Here is a 20,892-nt window from a genome sequence, read left to right on the forward strand (position 1 = left end):
CTGGAGGACTGAGCAGGGTCAGGGATGGAGAGGAAGGCCAGTGTGGCTGAAGTGAGTGAAAAGGGGGAGGTGGTGGGAGATGGGGTGGGGAAAGGGGGCATGATGAGGCGGGTGGGGTGCTCGGCCTTAGGGGCTGTGGTAAGGAAGGAGGATGCTATTCCCAAAGCAACTGGTGAGCTGCTGTTGTGTGCAGCCACAATGCTGGGAGCTGTGCTCGTGGCATCCTTACGGCGACCACTGGGGGTGGGGGAGGGACAGCTGATGGCCAGTTACGGAGAAGGCTGGGCTCCTGAGTGGTGGCCACATTTGGGTGCAGGCCACAGAGTCTCCACCTTCCCCCACCCTCCACAACAACAAATGACTACCTCTCCCCATGACTCAGGTCTCTCCAGGGTTCTCAGGGCAAAGTCCCCCAGAAAAAACACCTTTCAGAGTCCCAAGTCCCTGTCACTCTGCACTGAATCCCACCAGCGCCCATGGCCAAAAGAAAACCTTTTACAATGTGAGTTAGAATCCATCCCTCCCCTGCTTCACCTCCTCTGTGGCTCCACATTTTTGTTCAGAGAATGAAACCCAAAGTCCTTGCACTGTGTGGCCCAGATGAGGGCCAACCTCTCCACCCCTCTGAGTTCACTTCCATGTTGTCCTCCATCCAATGGGTATAACATGCAGATCTGCCTTTCCCTTGGAATGGTGGTGAGACTTGGGGGCTGTCCCTTGGGGGATGTGACCCCCAATTGTCATCTGTACGCCCAGGAGAGGTTGGTGAAGAGGCTCTCAGCCAGGCCTGCCCTCAGAAGGGTTAATGTGGCCTCTTTGTCCCATGGTTGCCATAGGGACAGTTCCTGCCCTTCAGGAAGCAGGGAGAGCAGTTTCCTGTTTTGAAGAAGGCTTGAGGGCTGTTTTCCTCCAATCCGCCTGCCCAGAGAGGGGCAGGAAGCCTAAGGCCAGCCGCCCCTGCTCCTGGGTGTGTGGCGGAGCCGTGCCCACACCCAGTCAGCCAGGAGGGGCTGTTGTGGAAATGCAGCCTCGGGAAAAAGCCAAACAGGCCAGTGCAAGGAAAAAAAATGGCTGCCGGAAGAGGGTGGCCGCTTCCTCCACAGACCTTGAATCCCACCCAGTGATAAAAATCCCACCCAATGATAATAAAAACTCCAAGCTGGCCCTGCCCAGCCTCTGACTCCCCTCCCCCAGAGCTCAGTCCTTCCTTGGAGAGCCAAAGACTGCTAGACCAAGACCTTGAGGCCCCTGCCTACCCCTCTCGCCCAAATGCACTCCCACCCGGCAGGCTAGATGCTCCAGTGTCATCAGATTTGGCCCCTATTTTCCATCCCCACCCCTGTCTGGAATGCCCTTGCCTTTGATGAGGGTGCAGATCAAAGCCCACCTCCTCCTGAAAGCCTTCCAGCATGCCTTTGAATCCCTGCAGCCCCCGCGGGTCAGGAACATTCATGAGTTCAGGTCTCATCGCCTCTTGTGGCACCCCGACTCCTGCCTTCCAGGTTTCCTACCTCCAGGCTTGCCCCTCTGACTCATCCACCACTCCAGCTACCACATAGCTTTCTACCACACAGGTCTGACCATGTCACCCCTCCCCTAGACTATGGCTCCTCTTCACCTGCAGGGTAAAGTCCAGACTCTTTGGCCCACCATCAGTCAGAGAGCTTTCACATACACGTCCTGTGCTGTGACCACAAAAATTTCTCACCCTGCCTACCTGCCTTCCTCTTCCATCCCTCCAGGCGCTTGCTCAGGCGGTTTCCCTGTACCTAGTAGGGACACCCTACTGCTGCACCTGGAAAATGCTGCCTGACCTTTCAGGCCCACCCCAAATGTCACCTCCTTTCCTCTTAGGGGTAAGCTTAATTCGATCCCCGACTTTCAGCTCAGCTGCCCTGCATGACGGTTAGCTGATCCCAGGCCCTTCTCTCTGACCACACCATGAACTCTTTAAGGACAGGGAAGTGAAGAGAGAAGAGAACTAAAATTCACTGAATCCTCACTTCAACCCAAGAGAGGTTTCATTATGCCCATTTTACAGAGGAGAAAAGTGAGGTGCAGCGAGGTGAAATGACTTGCCCAGGGCCACAGAACCAGTACTTGGTGTGGTTGAGAACCTGCTCATCTCTCAGCCTGGGTAAGCATAGTCAGGGCGGTGGGGGTCCGAGCCAAATTTATCGGATGTCCCCCAGCAATGTGTGTAGCATGGGAAGGGAAGGGCAGCCTTGCTAAGACATCATTTCCCTCCCCCCTCTACCCCCAATCCCGCCCCCTGCACCCCCAGCAGGTGTCTGGCTTAGATTTGTCCTCCCTGGAGCCAGGAAGGCAACTCAATTACTTTTCAGGGGAAGATAAGCCCCAGAGGCTGATGGTGTCACAGCCGTGGCACTGCAGGGTGAGCAGTCTGAGACTGCAGGGACCAAGAGGTCAGCAGCTGAAGAGGCTGCAGGGCCAGGGTAATTTCCTTCTTAATAGCATGCATTTTCTTCTAGGTGACAAAAGGTGGACCTCGTGGAAAATGGGAAACACAGGGGGCCCCTGCCACAGGAGCGGGATGCAAAGGTGGCCGGCACGCGTGGGAACCAAACCCTGAGGGTCACCCCTTTCTGCGTGGGGGCAGGAAGCAGAGCCCAGGCCACCTCCACAGGCTGCTGCTCTGCTCTCGCACTGCCCTCCACTACCCCCAACTCTGCTCATTCCAGCATGCACAGGGTGCTCAATAAGTGCTCCTTCCTGATCTTCTCATGCTCTGATTGTGGGCTTGTGTGCCCCAGTTCCTGGTGAGTTGACTTTGTGAACATTTATGGAGCACCAACTGTGTACCAGACATCATTTATTAAGCACCCCCTGTATCCCTCTCCCATACTGAATGCTTTAGATGAATGACCTCATTTACTGAGGAGACACTATTATCATTTCCATTTGATTGGGGGTGGGGAGGAGTGTGCTGAAGTAGGTAAGAAGGCCAGCCCCAGAACCAGGGTCCCATGCCCACCACTTACTAGTTGTGTATTCCTGGGCAAATAAGTACCTTCGCCTCTCTGCATTGTGGCAGTCTCATCTGTAACATGGGGGTAATAACAATGCCTACTGCATGGGTTTGTTAGGAGGATTTAATGAGGTAATATATGCAAAACATATATCGAATGCACAAATATATCAGCATATAGCTCAGCAAATATCAGCTATTACGATTTGCAAATGAGGAAACAGGCTTAGTGACTCACCCAAGGTCACGCCCAGGTTAATGTGGCTCCTGACCACCACGTCCCACTGCCTGTCTGGAGGCTTGGTGATGGGCACTTTCACATGAGCTCACAGAGCCCGGGTGCTTTTTTGTTTCTGGAGAAGGTGGCCACATCCAGCTTTGGAGCTGGCTTAAAGGCTTCAGGCCTGTGGGAATAGGGAGCTGGATTTCAGTGATTTGGAGCTGGGGCTGCCATAACCCGAGCCGTGTTCAGGGAGGTAGTCAGCCCCAGATTGTCCAAGGATGATAAAAAGATGGGAAACATTTGCTGACTTGGAGAATGGTGCACTACGCATGTGCATGAGTGAGAGGTGTGTGGGATGGAACTTTGTGTGTGGGGAGGGTCCTGGGGTCTTAAAGGGTGCAGTGAGGGGTGACTTTGTTTTCAGAAGCCTCCGGAGAACCTGTCATCACCACCGCAGGAGTCTAAAGGCATCTGAGGGGTGGTACCATAATGCGAACACTGGTTGGGAGTCAGGAGGTCTGTTTTCCCCATTAGTGCTCTCATTGGGCTGGTGGTAATTAGATGTTGGGTGGCCTTCCTCAGCTAGCCTGGGCGCTCTGGGAAGCATAGGGTGAGGCTGGGCTGTAAAGCTGGCCAGGTACCTGGCACAAAGTAGGCACTCCATTCATTTTTGCTGAATGAATGAATTGAAGAAAGGAAGGAATGCCCAGGATTCTGGTCAAGATTCTGCCATGGTGACCTTGAGCAAATGTGGTATAAAGCAAGCAGCATACGCCCTAGAGACAGACGGACCTGGGTCTGACTCCACCACTGCCTCTGGGTGTTGAGAAAGTGTCTCACCCCTCTGATCCCCAGCTTTCTTACCTGTAAAATGGGGACAATGATAAAAATCACTTTACATTGTCATGAGATGTATGGAAAGGGTGGAGCACAGAGCTGATGCTCAGCAGGCATCCGCTATTAGCATTTGTTATCACTGTCATTGCTACGACTGCCTGCTGTTAGTGCCACTGTCTCCTCACCCGGCTGATGCACTGGACATCCAAGTTCCTTTGATCCCAAGTTCCCCAGGCTCTGAGGCGGACATCTGGCTGGTCCTTGGTTGTGGTAGAACCATGGTGATGGTCCCCTTGGCCCCCACTTCCAAAGCTCCCACTAGGTTTTCACCACGAGGTTGCTGGCAGCTGCTGGCCATTCTGATTGTCCAAAGTAGATAGAAAGAGATGGCAGAATGGAAAGAGCAAAAATAAAGGGGGAGAAAGGGAAAGCCTGCTCAGATGTCAATCTCGCTGGCATCTGCCTTAGAGGTTCCTGTCCTCCACCTTCCAAGATCCTCCAGAAAAGCATGGAGAGGTTCTTGCCCACAAAAGGCAACGCCAAGAACCTCAAGCATTCACAGAGTAGTAAATGGGTGAATGGGATGAGAGTCCTGGCTGGACTATAAGGGCAAGTCACTTCCTCTCTCTGGGCCTCAGTTTTTCCATCTGTAAAATGGGGATATAATAACTCCTTTATAAAAATCTTGGGACAAAAACATATGTTAAAGGCTCAAGAAAGTAGTGATGATGGTCATCACCCCCACACATCATATCTTTTTTGGGTATCTGCAGTCATTCCCCCTGAATTCAGTGAGTAGCTGTGGCTCAGTCCCATAAATACAACCACCAGTATTGGCAGTGGGTGTTTGTAAAGCCAACAGTCTTTCCTATCCATTTTCTCTTGTTAGGAACAGCAAACAAAAGAATAAGCATTTCAATTTCATAGCCCATCACTCCACACTATTGTGTGGCTTCAGCTACACAAGTTTAGACCTGTGTTATTCCCAGCTGGCCTTAGTGCTATGATCTTTTAAAGTAGACACTGCTTAGCCTCAAAGCCCAAATTCAACAGTAGTGGAAATGGCTTAGCAAAACCTTGAGGTCTCTTCCTGTCCTCCCTTCTCCTTTGCATGGGCTAACAGTGAAGAGTAACACCGGCAGTGAATTGAATTATCTGAGCCTCCCTCACCTGCTCCTGCCCTGGGGGTTCTAGGGTATTTTGCTTTTATTTCCAATCTCAGAAACAAGATCAATTTTTAAAAAATATATATTTTCTTTTTGCATCAAATATTGAAGCAATTTATCCACTCACTCATTTGTACCCACATTTAAACACAGATATACCTGCCCACACCTTGTATACCACCAACTCTATCACCTCCCTCAACTCCACCACCTCACTCAACTCCACCACCTCCATCAACTCAATCCACTCCCTCACCTGTCCCACCTCCATCACCTCAACTGTCTCAACCGCCTCCACCACCTGCATCACCTCCTTCAGCTTCACCTCCACCACCACCACTTCCTTCATCTCCTCCAGTTCCACCACATCCACATCATCTATCAATTCCACCACCTCCAACTCTTCCACTACCACGGGGTATATTATGTCCTCCAGCTACGCCATGATTTCCACAACTATGTACATCACCCTCTCCACCTCCACCACCACCACCTCGACCTCCTCTCCACCACCACTGGTTTCTACTACCACCTCTTCCTCCTTCACCTCCGACACCACTTCCACCTTCTCTGTTTCTGCTACTGCCACCTTCGCCACCTCTACCACCTCCACCATCACCTCCATCTCCATCCCTGCCACACCTCCATGCATGGACCCATAAAATGTATCAAGAGCCTGTCTAAGTAACACCAAATTCAGCCACAGATTTTCTATTCGAGTCACAAGTATTTCTCCACAAAAGCCTGGAGGATTAAGGACTCTGGGGCAGCTCAGAGATGGAAAGGACTTTGAAAAGATCAAATTCAGTTCCTAAATTTTTTTTTTTTTTTTTTTTTTTTTGAGACGGAGTCTCACTCTGTCGCCCAGGCTGGAGTGCAGTGGCCGGATCTTGGCTCACTGCAAGTTCCGCCTCCCGGGTTTACGCCATTCTCCTGCCTCAGCCTCCCCAGTAGCTGGGACTACAGGCGCACGCCACCTCGCCTGGCTAGTTTTTTTGTATTTTTTAGTAGAGACAGGGTTTCACCGGGTTAGCCAGGATGGTCTGGATCTCCTGACCTCGTGATCCACCCGTCTCGGCCTCCCAAAGTGCTGGGATTACAGGCTTGAGCCACCGCGCCGGGCCTCAGTTCCTAGTTTTACAGCTGGGGAAATCAGATCCACCTCCAGCACCACTTCTGGACACTCCTCCAGCAGGCCAGGGCTTCTCCCATCTCGGCGAATTCTTTGCCCCAGCGATTCCCTCTACTGGGAAGGCCTCTTTTTTGGTTGAACCCTCCCCGCTGGGGTCCTCCTCTGAGCTCCCACAGGCACCTGTGCGTTCCCATCCCAGCACGAGCCTCGGGGAAGCAGAACTATCTGCTTTTGTCTGTGTGGACAAGCAGACTGGGAACTCCTGGAGGGTGGAGGCTTGGTCTACATCGCCCTGCACCAGGCAGGTACCTGCGAGAGGCTGCCAGGTGTGTGCTGAGTGGAAAAGGAAAGGCTTCTCATTAACTGGGTCTCCCTTCCAATGTCACCTCCTCATGGAGGCCTTCCTTGATCATCCAGTCTCTACTCCGGTGGTTCTCAAACCTGGAGGATTTGATAAAACACGGGGGGGAGGGCCCCGAGAATGCGCGGCGCCCTCTGAGAGACATCGCTCAGCCCCATTGCCCTGGTTTCCCTCCCTCGCTTTGAAATGGTGTCTCCACCGACTTCCTCCTGTCTAAGCTCCCTGAGGGCAAGAATTTGGGGCTGTCTTGTTCCGTGCTCAGCGCAGAGGCTGGCGCGGCACTGAACGAATGCCCATAGTCAAAAATAAAGGGATACATGGTCCGCTGGGCGAAGGAGCCAGGAACACCCCAGAAGCCCAACTCGCTGAGTTCCCGTCTTTCGAACCCCAGTGCCTCCCACGGTGCCCATGGCCACGGCCCCTTTAAATGTGCGCAGGGACGCCCCGGCCCTCGCCTCCCTGGATCCCTGACCGAGCAGGAAAAAAAAAAAAAAAAAATCCTTCCTCTTCAGGAGCGGAGGAAATGTCTAGGAGGGGGCGGAGGCGCGGCTGCGGCGCAGGCAGAGGCTCAGGCGGAGGCGCCGCCGCCAGAGCGCAGCGCGCCCCGAGCCAGGAGCGGACGCGACGTCCCGCGCTGCCCCAGCCGCCGCCCCCGCGATCGCGCCCCCTCCTCCTCCTCCCCCGGCTGCCCCCGCCCCGCACCCCCGCCCGGCGGCCCCGCCCCGGAGGCTCGCGCCCCGTGCCACTACTGCCCTGCGCGCCGCGCGGAGTCCGAGGCGCGCCGAGGCCGCGCGGGCGCCAGGGGGTGCGGGCCCTGCGGGGCGGCCGCGGAGGGAGGCGGTGTGCGGAGTCGCACTGGGACCCGCGGACGGACTGACGCGCGGACGGCGGCCCTGGCCCCGCGCGCTGAAGATGAACAGAGCAGGTAGGAGGCCCGGCGACCTCCCGCGCCGAGGCACGAGCGTGAGGGACCCTGGCTGGGCGCTCCAAGTTGGAGCTGCCGGGGCGCCCGGGACAAGCTGCCCGAAATCCCCTGACCTTCCCGTGCCGCTTAGCCTCGGCCAAAGCGTGCGCGGCTCCGGGGTCCCCTCGCCGAGAAGGCTGAGAATCGGGGGCCCCCGTCCGAAGCGCGCTGCCTCAGGGACCTTCTCAGCCTTGGCGAGGCCGCGCCCTTGCCGTGCGCGCCACTACCCCACTCCCATGGCGGTCCCCGGAGTGAGTGTCCCTTCCGCAACAGAGAAAGACGCCCCTTTCGCAAAAGCGACTTGGTCGGGCCCCAAAACCTTTGCCCTCCATTCCCCACCATCCCGGACAGGTCCTTGCTCATCTATCAGGGGCCACACCTGACCCACGGGACCCGTCCGGAGCTCTCCCCGACTCCGGGACCAGTTCCCAGTCCTTCAGTACTTGGCACACAGGAACGAGGATTCCTGCTCCCTTCGCTCCCCATAGACCCCGAGGCTTGGGGCTCACTCTCCAGATGAGACTATAAAGCCTTAAATTAATCCCCCTATAGCGCACCCCTCCCTCGCAGCGCCCTGGCCGGGGGCGTCCATCTTGCCTTTCCTGGGGGACCCAACTCCAAGGGGACGCTCCTGGCCCCCGCGCTGAGCCTTTCCAGATTCCCCCACCCCCAGTCCGTCGTGTTCCTGCTCTATGAATTTGACTCCCTCAGCTCATCCCTGCAGTTCAGAGATTCCGTGAAATCAAAATGTGTTTGAAATCGCAGGGATCCTTCCAGAGTAGTGCCATTTAACGGATTTAGAACGTGAGACTCGGAGATGGGTGGTGCCTGAAACCCAGTCCTCGGGATTCCCAACTCCATCTACGGGGAGCGCAGAAAGTTCCCTTAAGATGAGAGTTTGCAAGGGAACAGTCCCCGCTAACTTCATCTGCCTGCCAAGGAGCAATCTCCACTCTATTTTCTTTTTCTCACAGAATTTAGTAGAAGGCAGCCCGCTCCCCAACCAACACCCTTGTCCAAAGCCATACTCCAAAACACACATCCCTAAAGAAACAGGAAGCCACCATTTTGACTGTCTTGGAACCATATCCTGCTGGTGTGTGTGTGTGTATGTGTGTGTGTGTGTGTGTGTAGGATTTTTTCTTCTAAAAATCTTTTTAATGAAAAAAAGTCATTGTTTTAGCAGTGAGGTGCAGGCTGCGCGTTCAGACAGTCTGGAAGTGTGGCAGTACCTCCCGTGTCCAGGCCCTGTTATTGCTGGGCATATAGGGACCTGGACAGTTAGTGAGGGTGGGTCACAGAATTGGGGAGCAGGATCGGGGATGCTACTTTTCGGGAATGGAAGAGGTGGCAACAGAGTCCCAGAGCCCAGCCAGCCACTGCTTGGAAAGGGGGTTGCCTCCTGCCTGTGCTGGCATGGCCTGAACAGAGCCAGGCTAGCTTTTTCCTACACTCCTAATAAAACTCGCGTTGTAACAATGGTGAGAGCGACTCCAGTTTTCCCACGTTTTCCTGCATGAGGCTTGGGCAGACCCTCCCTTCTCTGAGAATCTGGGGGATGGAGTGAGTTGGAATAAACTTAGAGGCAGGTTTGGTCCCAGGAAATCTTAGTCGTTGTCACTCTTGGGTTCAGCCTTCGTGTAATTTGTCTTCAGTGTAAGCCTGGTTCCTTTTTCAGTGTGATGGTAATGATACCAGCCTCACATTCAGACCATGCACCATGGTCTGAATTTCCTGATCACGTGGCATGGTGGTTCACAGACTCCATAGGGCTGAATCTCAGAACCATCATATGCTTAGTTATGTGACCTTAAGCAGATTATTTAACCTCTCTACACCTCAGTTTCTTTATCTGAAAAACGGGGTTGTTAAGATTAAATAGACTAAAACATGTAAGGTGCCTAGAAAAAACAGTATCTGTCGCATAGCAACCAGTAAATACCAGCTAATATTTATTGGGTACTTACTATGACTTGGTATTGCTTTTAGGTGTTTTACTTCTGTCAGATTATTTAGTTTTCACAGTCACCTTATGAGGTGAGTACCATTGCCATCCCCATTTTATAGATGGTAAAATTGAGGTGCAGAGATTTTATGGTCACTGGCTTATTGAAGGGCTGAGACAAGATTGAAACACAGACTGTCCAGCCTGAGAGCCTGCTTTTTTTCTTGCTCTGCCGCCCAGGCTGGAGTGCAGTGGCCGGATCTCAGCTCACTGCAAGCTCCGCCTCCCGGGTTCACACCATTCTCCTGCCTCAGCCTCCCGAGTAGCTGGGACTACAGGCGCCCGCCACCTCGCCCGGCTAGTTTTTTTGTATTTTTTAGTAGAGACGGGGTTTCACTGTGTTAGCCAGGATGGTCTTGATCTCCTGACCTCGTGATCCGCCCGTCTCGGCCTCCCAAAGTGCTGGGATTACAGGCTTGAGCCACTGCGCCCGGCCCGAGGGCCTGCTTTTTTATCCAGTGCCTAACACGTAGTAGGGGTGTAGGAAATGTTTGCCAGTCGACTTTATTAGGCATCATGTCTGTTATTTTCCTGAACTTCTCAACAGCCCTATGAAAAAACAGGGTATTTCATCATTTTACCAAAAAGGAAACTGAGGCTCAGAGAGGCAAAATGATGTGCCCAAGATCACAGAGCCGATGTGTAACATAGCTGGCATGGAAGCGCAGCCTTCCTGAGCCTCTTCCCATGCTGTCCTGTGCTGTCTTGCTGGTAGTGCCCTGTCCTGGATCACTGGACCAGCCTAATAGCAGCCTAATTAGAAATCATCAGGCTTGGCTTGGACATTCCAGCAGGCACCCAGGAATGAAAGTTACATTAAGATGTAATTGGAAGGTGAAATTGGAAGATAATTACTCTTGCAACATATGGTTATGAGACTTCCAGGGGGAGTATAGTGAACTACAGCTGAAACAGACTTTGTAACTGAAGATGGGATGTCAGAGGATGTCTTAAGAAGAGCCAGGAGTTTAGAAGGCTGTGGTCGGCCAGAGCAAACCAGACTGACTGTTTGGTCCAGTCCCCTCACTCTACAGATGGGGAAACTGAGGCCTGGAAAGGGGAAGGGACTTGCCCAAGACAACACCTCCAGTTAAGGCAGAGCCAGTTGTGAAGATCAGGGCTCCTGGCTCCCCATCCAGTGCTCCTCCCAATACCCCTGCTAATTGAACTTCTACATAGCCGACAAGGGATAAGCAAGCACAAACATGTGAGTGACAGATATTTAATTAAAATAGAGAGAGAAAATATAAACTGGTACCAGGGGGCTGGCTGGGGATTATTTATATCACTAGAAGCTGTTAAAAATCTCTTCCTCCTGTCAGTGTGATTTCGCCACCCCCTAGTTGACTCCTGGCATCTTGGCTCAAAGGGTGTTTGGAGTTTGAGTCATCCTCAGGCATAGCAAATTGCCAGGAGGCCCTGGGCATTAGTAACTCAGGGTGAGGCGGGACCGACCCCCAGGCTCTGTGATACAAGGAGAGGGAAGGTTCACACCATAGCCTTCTCCAGAGGAACTCAGGAGAGCCCAGAAGGTCCATCAGCTACATCTATGCTGGGTTCTGGACAGCAAATCCAGAGGAGGAAACTGCGGCTCTGATTTAGCCTATAGTTTCGCCCTACCATACCCTAAAGCTCAGCGTACCTTAAAGTTCCCTGGAATGCTGTATCCAGGTGGAGCCTGTTTTTAAATTGTGAATATCCTCCTGTCCTTCAACCTATACTCAGTGCTCTCGCTTTTCTGAGTCTTCTGTGGGCAGAATTGCGCTGAGACCCAGATAACATGATGCTGAGGTCAGGAGCTCCATCTGGCTCCCTTTTGTGAGGCGGGTGAGTAGGAGGGGGCAGAGCTGGGTGCTCTCATATTCTTGATCTGTTTGCACCCTCATTTCTGCTGGCTGGGGCCCCCAGAGCTCCCTCCTTGGCCCTGCCCTCTTCTCTGTCCTCTGGTTATCTCACCAGGCTCCTGCCTTAACTTCCATCTCTATGATGGTGACCTCTCTAGTCAGACCTATCTTCAGAAGCCAGAACCTGCTTGACATCTCCAGCTGCTTGACATCTCCACCAGGGTGTATAATAGGTGACTGTGACTGGAGTTTGACCCGTGCAAACTGAAGTTCTGGGTTTCCCTCCCCAGCACCTACAGTCTTCCCTGTTCCAGTTGGCAGAAACTTCACCTTCATAGTTGCTCAGACTCAAAACCTTGGTGTGGTTCTTGACTTTTCTGTTTCTTTTACACCCCACATTCATATGGTCAGCAGATCCCCTCAGCTCTCCCTTCCTGTTCAGAATCTGACCTCTTTTCACCTCAGCCTGGTCCAAGCCTCCATTATCTCTTGCTTGGATAATTGCAGGAGTCTCCTCACTGGTCTCCCTGCTTCCTTCCTCACCATTTCAGTTTATTTCAACATATGAGGCAGAATGTGCATGTCCATCTGCCCAAAATCCTGCAGTGGCTTCCCACATCACTCTGGGTCAAAGCCCGAGTCCTGCCATGGTCTACAAGGCCCTGCATAATCTGCACCCTCCTATGATTCCTCTAGCCTCATCTGCTTCTCCTGTGTGATCACTCGCTCCCTTCGGGCCATGCTGGCCTCTTCGCTGTTTCTTGGATGCCAGGTGAGTCCTAGCTTTCCTCACCGCTTGCGTGTCTTTGCTCATGTGTCCTCTCAGTGAAGCCTATGCTGGTCACTCTATCTAAAATTGCAAAAAAAGAAAATACTCCTAATCATTTTCCATAGACTTTATCATCATCTAGCATGTGATATGTAACGTACTTACCCTTTCTCTTGCATATCTCCCACCATCTCTTAATACAAGGTCCCTGTGTCTGGGGCTTTCTTACACTTATTGATGCATCCAAAGAATCTAGATGAGGGCCTGGCACGTAGTTGGCACTCGATCAATATGTATTTAATGGAATTAGACTAAGAGAAATTGAATGGTAGCAAATTAAAGCTAGTTGTTCACTTTCTGGTCAGTTTGTAGTTCTGAGCCCTGGACCCAGCCTTACATACTTCTTTTTTTTTTTTTTGAGACGGAGTCTCGCTCTGTCGCCCAGGCTGGAGTGCAGTAGTGCGATCTCGGCTCACTGCAAGCTCCGCCTCCTGGGTTCATGCCATTCTCCTGCCTCAGCCTCCCGAGTAGCTGGGACTACAGGTGCCCGCCACCATGCCCGGCTAATTTTTTGTATTTTTAGTAGAGACGGGATTTCACCATGTTAGCCAGGATGATCTGGATCTCCTGACCTCGTGATCTGCCCGCCTTGGCCTCCCAAAGTGCTGGGATTACAGACGTGAGCCACTGCGCCCGGCTTACATACATTTTTTAACTGCCCAGCTGTTTCTGGTCACCCTGGACTTCGTTTCCCTGCATTTTATCCTTCTCTGCCATCGTAGAGGAAACACTCTGTGGCAAAAAGGGGGTAGCAGAGGGTCAGGTGACAACACCAGGAAGCAGGAAACGCAGGTTCTATCACAGCCCTGATCTGGAATTGCCGGGTAGCCCCACACCAGTCACTCACTCTCTCTGTGCCTCAGTTTCCTCATCCTTCATTGAGGGTCAGATGAAGCCTTTCTGGTTTTGGCTTGCCTTGATCTCAGAGAGGGTGTGGCTGAAGCACTCTGTACCCCGGGCTGGGAGCACAGGACAGGCGCTGAGTGTTTGCCACTCCCAGAGGCTCCTGTGGGGAAGGCATTTTCTTGCAGGATCATGCCTCAGACACCCACCATAACCTTTGCCTAGGAGACAGTGCCTGTAGATCAATAGCTTGGTTGGATGAAGGACTGGGTGGGAGGGGGGTGATGTAGCCAAGGTGATGGTCATTTTTCATGGCCCACCTGTCCCTTTATCACGTCTCATGGCACCGATGTGAAATGCCCACCTGTTAAGGATGAGAAATGAGAGTCCCATCCCCAAAGAATAATTTCGCGCCAATGCCTGCCACCCAGTGTTGACAGTGTGAAGCTCATATTACGTAGTGTATCGGTGTAGAGCAAGACTTCAACCAAGGGAAGATCTGGGGTAGGCAAAGATGGGCTTTATCTGAACAACAGCTATTATTTATTGAGTATTTCTACGTGAAGGCCTGCTATTGAGCCTTTTTGATATATTATGTAGCCTTTACTTTTTGAAACAACCCATTGAGGGTAGGTGCTGTGTGGCACCCATTTTACAGATGAAGAAACTGAGGCTGAATTTCATAGCTGGTAAGTAGCAGAGTCAGGATTTGACCCAGATCAGCCAGGCTCCAAAAGCTCCCTCTGTTACCCTACCCTGACAGGTAGCTGAAGTGTATCATTTTAAGCTCCAATTTTTTGTTTTTCACTAATTTGGATAGATATTTTTCCAAACTAGGACACACTTGACTGTGTACAGAAACAAGGAGTTTGATAGTCACTATTTCTAGAAGATTCTGGGTCATTGTATGGATGTCGGTGGTTGGCCTGGGCATTGATGTGGATGAAATGGTGTGGATTATGGGTTTGATGCAGTGGCTATTTTAACCTTTGAATCCATTGGCACTGATACCAACTTTGGCTTCAGAAATACTGAAATTGAGGTGCCAGTGGTACAGTCCCATGAAGAAATCTAAACCAGTTAGAGCTGTGCTGCACAGTACAGTAGCCACCAGCCACATGTGGCTAGTGAGCACATAAAATGTAGCTAGTCTGAATTGAGATGTGCTGCAAATGTGAAATGCATATTCGGTTTGGAACACTTAGCAATAAAAGAATGCCAAACACCTCATTAATACATTTTATATATTGATTACATATTGAAATAATATTTGGATATTTTGAGTCTAATAAAATATATTGTTAAAATTACTTTTACCTTTTTTTTTTTTTTTTTTTTTTGAGACGGAGTTTTGCTCTTGTCACCCAGGCTGGAGTGCAGTGGCTCAGTCTCGGCTCATTGCAACCTCTGCCTCCCAGGTTCAAGTGATTCCCCTGCCTCAGCCTCCTGAGTAGCTGAGACTACAGGCGTGTGCCACCACATCTGGCTAATTTTTGTGTTTTTAGTAGAGACGGGGTTTCACCATGTTGACCGGGCTGGTCTCGAACTCCTGACCTCAAGTGATCTGCCCGCCTTGGCTTCCGAAAGTGCTGGGATTACATGTATGAGCTACCACACCCAGCCTTGCCCATTTATTTTTAACGTGCCTATAAGATAATTTAAAATTACCTGTGTAGTGATATATGTGGCTCACATACCAGGGACAGCCCTGGATTAGAGATTAGTGGTGTTAGGTGCTTCAAGGACAAAAGTGGGCCTAACATGCATGGGAAGAGAAGAGTTTACTGGCAGAGACCTCCTCCTGGCAGTCTGCTTCATCTTCCCTCCTGTTAGGAGCCAGGCTGTTATTTTGAGGCCACTTGTGTCATACCCAAGCCTTAGTGGGAATGGAGCTGGGAGATTAGACCATGCTGAAGGGGAAACGTGGGAGTCCTAATCCATGGGTGGTGGGGATCCAGGCAGTACTTTTGAAGCAGAGATGTTGGGATGGAGATGGATTCTATGCCCGCAGTATGCAAGGGAGCTTAGGGGGCCAGGCAGGTGACAGGGAAGCCAGGGAGGAGGCATGGTCAGTCTTGTGGCAGAGAGATGCTGAGCTCAAAAGTTGGCAACCACTCATTTGACCGTTCCCCTTCTCTAGATCCTTCCTATCCTGCAAATCTTAGCTAAAATGTCACCTTCTTCAAGAGGTCTTCCCTGGCCACAGCAGCCTGTGCTTCTCTAATTCCTGTTGCATTGTAGTCTGTACCACATCTTTTATTCTGCCATGGTCAGTAGGTCCTCAGCATCCACAGGGAAGAGACCTTTTGCAGATATCCATGTTGGCAAGTACTATATAATTTCTCCCATGAAATTTGGGTGTAGGCCTGGCTGGAGACAGTCCTGAAGCATGCAGATTCCAGACGTGACCCCCAGCAGAAGCACACATCACTGTTTCAAACCTTTGGAGTGTCATTCATGAAGGGATGAGATGGCAGCTCTTCAGTCATAATAGTCCAAGGGTCCCTGGCTCTACCCTCCAGTTATTCTAACTCAACAGTGAGTTCTCAGCAGAGTCTGTCTTCTCTTGACCCTAGGAGACCCTGCCATCTGCAGTGCTATATATGTAGCTAGTGGGTACCCAATGGAGTAGCTGTAGAAGGGAGCAATGTAAGCTCCATGAGGGCAGCAGGGAGGGTGACGGCAAGTTCAGCCTTTTCTCGTGGTCTCTGGCTCGTAGGAAGTGTTTATCAGTAGCTGCTGGATGAATGAATGCACTGACCTGGACACTTCATTTGAGGAGCGCAGGATTTCATTTGGTTGATTTCGTTAGTTGGGCTGTGTGTAGAAGAAAGGTCTGTTCACCTTGTTTGCAGAATGAATCTTTAGTGGAAAATCAAGGGGTTTTAAAGATTCTGGTCGGAGGCATAAGCCTAACACAAAGCACTGGAGGTGGGCTTCACATGGGCGGACGGAACCATCTGCAACGTCCCCTGCAAGTGGTGTGTAGGAGACTCTGAATGGAAACAAAGTTAATTGTACTTTTTCTCCTTTTCTCTATTTTTGTCCTCTAGATTCGCCAAAACCACCTGTTGCTCCCAAGCCAAAGACTACCAGTCCACTGACGCCAGTGACTGTGCCCAGATTCCCTTCCTCACCCAGGCCCGATAGTCTTCACAGTCCAAACTCCATGTTCAGGGGTCCGAAGCCCCCCATTGCCCCCAAGCCCAGGCTGACTGCCCCAAACGAGTGGAGAGCCAGTGTGTACCTGAATGACAGCTTGAACAAATGCAGCAATGGGCGGCTGCTCTGTGTAGACAGGGGGCTTGATGAAGGGCCCCGGTCCATCCGGAAGTGCTCTGAGTCAGAGACTGATGAGGATTACATCGTAGTCCCCAGGGTTCCGCTGAAGGAGGATGAACCCAAGGATGGGGGCAGTGCGGGAAATGAAGCCCTGGTGTCTCCGGAGGCCACTGGGGAAGAGGAAGAGGAGCATGAGGAGGGAGGCGAGGCATGTGGCCTGGAGGGGACAGGAGCTGGTGAGGATTCGGTGGCCCCTGCTGCTCCAGGGGCAGGAGTGCTGAGCAGGGAGGGTAAGGAAGGCACAGACCTCGCTCCTGAGGATGAAGGGGAGGGCCACGCTGATGAACCAGGGACACTGGAGCAGGTGTCCGGAAGTGAGGAGGAAGAGAAGCTGGTGCAGCCACACAGGGAGAGCAGCCTGGAGGACGGTGATTCTTGGGCTGGAGAGGCAGTCTTCCAGAGCGACCTCCTCCTGCCTCACATCCATGGAGAGGAGCACGAGCCCACCGACACCCCCAGGGAGGCAGAGGAGGATAATGAGGAAGGCTGTGCCAGCACAGACCCAGCAGGGGCAGATGAGGATTTGGGTTCTGACAGGGCCACGGAGGACATGGGACAGGATGCTGAGGAAGCCAGCGAGGAGCCCTCTGAGAAGGAGGAGCCAGCCACGGGGGTCCAGGAGGCAGAGACGGCCACAGACAGCCCTGAGGTTCTTGAGGAGGGATGTGAAGAGGCCACAGGTGTCACAGGTGGGGAACAGGTCGACCTCGGTGAACCACCTGACCACGAGGAGGAAACCAACCAAGAAGTGGCAGCCGCCACCCAGGAGGACCACGCACAGGATGAGCCCACCGAGGAGAGCTGCCAGATCGTCCCTTTTGAGAATGACTGCACAGAGGACTTTGTGACTTCCCTCACAGGAAGCCCCTATGAGTTCTTCCCAACCGAGAGCACCTCTTTTTGCAGCGAGAGCTGTTCTCCTCTTTCTGAGTCAGCGAAAGGTTTAGAATCAGAGCAGGCACCAAAGTCGGGGCTGTGTGTGGAGGAGAACCCTGTGGTGGGGCCTTCATGTGGCTCTGTGCAGGGTAGAGCGGCAGAGGGTCCCACAGCCCCTGATGTGGTGGTCGTACTGGAGGAGGAGACCTTGGATGATGCATTGGCCAACCCCTATGTGATGGGAGTGGGCCTGCCGGGTCAGGCGGCCCCTGGAGAAGGAGGGCAGGCTGCATTGGACACCCTGGGTGGTTATGGCTCGAAAGAAGAAATAAACTGTGAGTCAGAGGGTGGCCTGGTCTCTGCGGACAGGAAGAACACCAGCACGAGGACCCGGCCCCACTCTGGGAAGGTGGCTGGCTATGTCCCAGAAACCGTCCCTGAAGAAACCGGACCTGAGGCAGGCTTGTCAGTCCCTGGCATTGGAGGTGCCGCAGAGGAAGTGGGAAAGACGCTTTTGTCATTGGAGGGGAAGCCCCTGGAAGCCAGCAGGGCCTTGCCAGCAAAGCCCAGGGCCTTTACTTTATACCCTCGGTCGTTCTCTGTGGAAGGCCGAGAGATTCCAGTCTCCGTGTACCAGGAGCCTGAGGGGTCAGGGTTGGATGACCATAGGATAAAGAGGAAAGAGGACAATCTCTCTCTGTCGTGTGTGATTGGCTCCTCTGGGAGTTTCTCCCAGAGAAACCACCTTCCATCCAGCGGCACCTCCACGCCTTCTTCCATGGTCGACATCCCACCTCCTTTTGACCTGGCCTGCATCACCAAGAAGCCCATCACAAAGAGCTCTCCCTCGCTCCTGATCGAGAGCGACTCCCCAGACAAGTGCAAGAAGAAGAAGTCATCCTTTAAGCGGTTCCTGGCGCTGACGTTTAAGAAGAAGACCGAGAACAAATTACACGTGGATGTGAACGTGTCTTCCTCTAGGTCCTCTTCAGAATCCAGCTACCACGGGCCTTCCAGGATTCTGGAAGTTGACCGGAGAAGCCTCAGTAACTCCCCTCAGCTTAAGTCTCGGACTGGGAAGCTCCGGGCTTCTGAATCCCCCTCCTCCCTCATCTTTTATAGAGATGGCAAGAGGAAAGGTGTCCCCTTCAGCAGGACCGTGTCCAGAGTGGAGTCCTTTGAAGACCGCTCCCGGCCGCCCTTCCTGCCCTTGCCACTGACCAAGCCACGGTCCATCTCCTTCCCCAGCGCTGACACTTCAGACTATGAGAACATTCCAGCCATGAACTCGGACTATGAGAATATCCAGATTCCACCCCGGAGACCTGCCAGGGCTGGCGCGTTCACGAAGCTGTTTGAAGATCAGAGCAGAGCCCTGTCCACAGCAAATGAAAATGATGGCTACGTGGACATGAGCAGCTTCAACGCCTTTGAGAGCAAACAGCAGAGCGCAGACCAGGACGTGGAAAGGTACCTGATGTTCTTTTTCCTTTCTTGTTCGGCAGCTGTAACTATCCAAGAGGCAGCATGGGTGTGGGGTACAGATGGACTTGCTTTCCAGCCTCAGGCTCTGTTTCTTACTAGCTATGTTGACTTGGGGTGAGTGGCTTTATATCTCTGAGCCTCAGTACTTCATCCATGAAATGGGACTCATGCTACCTCATGGTAGGGGGTTTAAGAAAATCAGAGTAAGGCCGGGTGCCATGGCTCACGCCTGTAATCCCAGCACTTTGTGAGGCCGAGGCAGGCGGATCATAAGGTCAGTAGATTGAGACCATCCTGGTCAACATGGTAAAACCCCGTCTCTACTAAAAATACAAAAATTAGCTGGGCATGGTGACGTGCACCTGTAGTCCCAGCTGCTTGGGAGGCTGAGGCAGAATAATCGCTTGAACCTGGGAGGCGGAGGTTGCAGTGAGCCGAGATCATGCCACTGCACTCCAGCCTGGTGACAGAGCGAGACTCTGTCTCAAAACAAAAGAAAATCAGAGTAGATATTCTGTGTGAAAGCAGTGTATAAAATGCCAAATATGGTACATGTAAGAGCATTTTTGTTTACATTATTTGGGAGACAGTTCTCATTATCTCTTAGGTAGATGGCTTTGGTACCCCTCTCTGAGACAGTCACCAAGAGAGAAGGTTCTGAAATCTTGCCAAACTAAATATCTTTCACATCAGGAAAATACCCTAAATTCGGATTGATACCTTTTTGTTGAATAAATATACACTGTATGCAACAGGGAACTAGAAAAGACTATCTAAATGGTTTAAAGAGTTGATGGTGCCCTGAGCTACATTTCTGAATGGAAGTCTTGAAGAGCTACATCCAAGCTTGTTTTTTTTTTTTTTTTTTTTTAAATTGATTCACTTCGGAAGTGAGAGTGAGACACCGAAGTTATTGAACAACAGTGGGGGTGTTCTGACCCCACCTTCCCAAGACTGACTGAATGCCCCTCGTTGATCATCCCGAGTGGATAGTTGCCAAATCTTGCCATTCCTCATGGAATTGTGGACACAATTTAAATGGGATGCAGTTTGCCCTAAACTAGCTGCACTGTTTGGGGTCACCTGATCTGAATTAACGAAAAACCAAAGTGGTTGTGATTTTAAAAGAAACCCTGTGATTCTTTTCCCTCATGTGCAGAAACTTAAACCAGTCCTACACAGCTGTTGCTGCTAGGAATTCCTAGGGGACCCGCAGTCTTGCCTAGATAAGGATGATTGCAATTAGCATTAGCTGTTGTTGGAGTAGAGCTGCTAGAAGTGTTTGTATGGATCATTCTCTTGAGTATTTTTCATGGTTCCCCATCCCGGCTCCATCTTCTCCCTATCCCAAGTCTGGGTAAGGCGATTTATTTATTAGTTCTTCCTAGGATGAAAAGATTTGTTTGTCAGAGCAAAGGTAAACACCAGCACAGCCCGAGGGACTGAGTTTAATTTGGAGAATGTGGACTCGTGCGAGCTGCAAGAGGGGTAGAGAGGCAAAGCCAACAGTTCATTGCATTAATAACAATCGGCGTGAGTGGACAAGACCCGTCCCCAGCTGAGTGCCTCCTAGCACTGAGGAAAGCAGAACTAAGCTTTGCAACAATAAACTCTGTGCTGGAAGAGTCTGCTCACCTCTAACAGGTGCTTGAAATCCTCCAGCCACAGGGAACCCATCACTCCCAGTGCTGCCTCATCGGGTGCTGGGTCCTCTGATCATGAAGAAGAGTTTCTTTCTGACTGAGGCATATACTGTTCCCCTCTAATATCCTTCCCCAGCTCATGGTTCTTCTCTCTCAAGTCAGGTGAGGGAGGTGATTTCATCTTTTGTATGACAGCCTTTCAAAAATTGAAAACTGCCTCTGTAGAATCACAGAATTTTATAGCTGGAGGAAACTTCAGACACAAGTCCTGTTCCTGAAGAGGAAACTGTGACACAGAGAGGAAAAGTCACTTGCGTAAGGTTTCTCAGTAAGTTAGTGGAGAAATCAGTGTC

The 20,892-nt window shown here is 51.8% G+C and overlaps 1 protein-coding gene across 3 annotated transcripts in view; it reads left to right on the forward strand.

Moving 5' to 3' along the window:
* Positions 1 to 7,456: 7,456 nt before the first annotated feature.
* Positions 7,457 to 20,892, forward strand: part of FGD5 (FYVE, RhoGEF and PH domain containing 5) — a 124,778-nt gene continuing 111,342 nt past the window's right edge. For 2 of the 3 annotated variants that reach the window (XM_033210806.1, XM_033210807.1), the window contains exons 1-2: positions 7,458 to 7,633; positions 16,247 to 18,881. In XM_033210806.1, the coding sequence (XP_033066697.1) occupies positions 7,621 to 7,633; positions 16,247 to 18,881 (2,648 nt within the window). In that variant the 5' untranslated portion in view covers positions 7,458 to 7,620. Of the gene's footprint in view, positions 7,634 to 16,246; positions 18,882 to 20,892 lie in introns of all 3 variants that reach the window. The other variant, XM_033210808.1, reaches the window with a different exon arrangement.

This window comes from Trachypithecus francoisi, unplaced genomic scaffold, assembly GCF_009764315.1.
Source record: "Trachypithecus francoisi isolate TF-2019V2 unplaced genomic scaffold, Tfra_2.0 Lachesis_group0, whole genome shotgun sequence".
NCBI lineage: Eukaryota > Metazoa > Chordata > Mammalia > Primates > Cercopithecidae > Trachypithecus > Trachypithecus francoisi.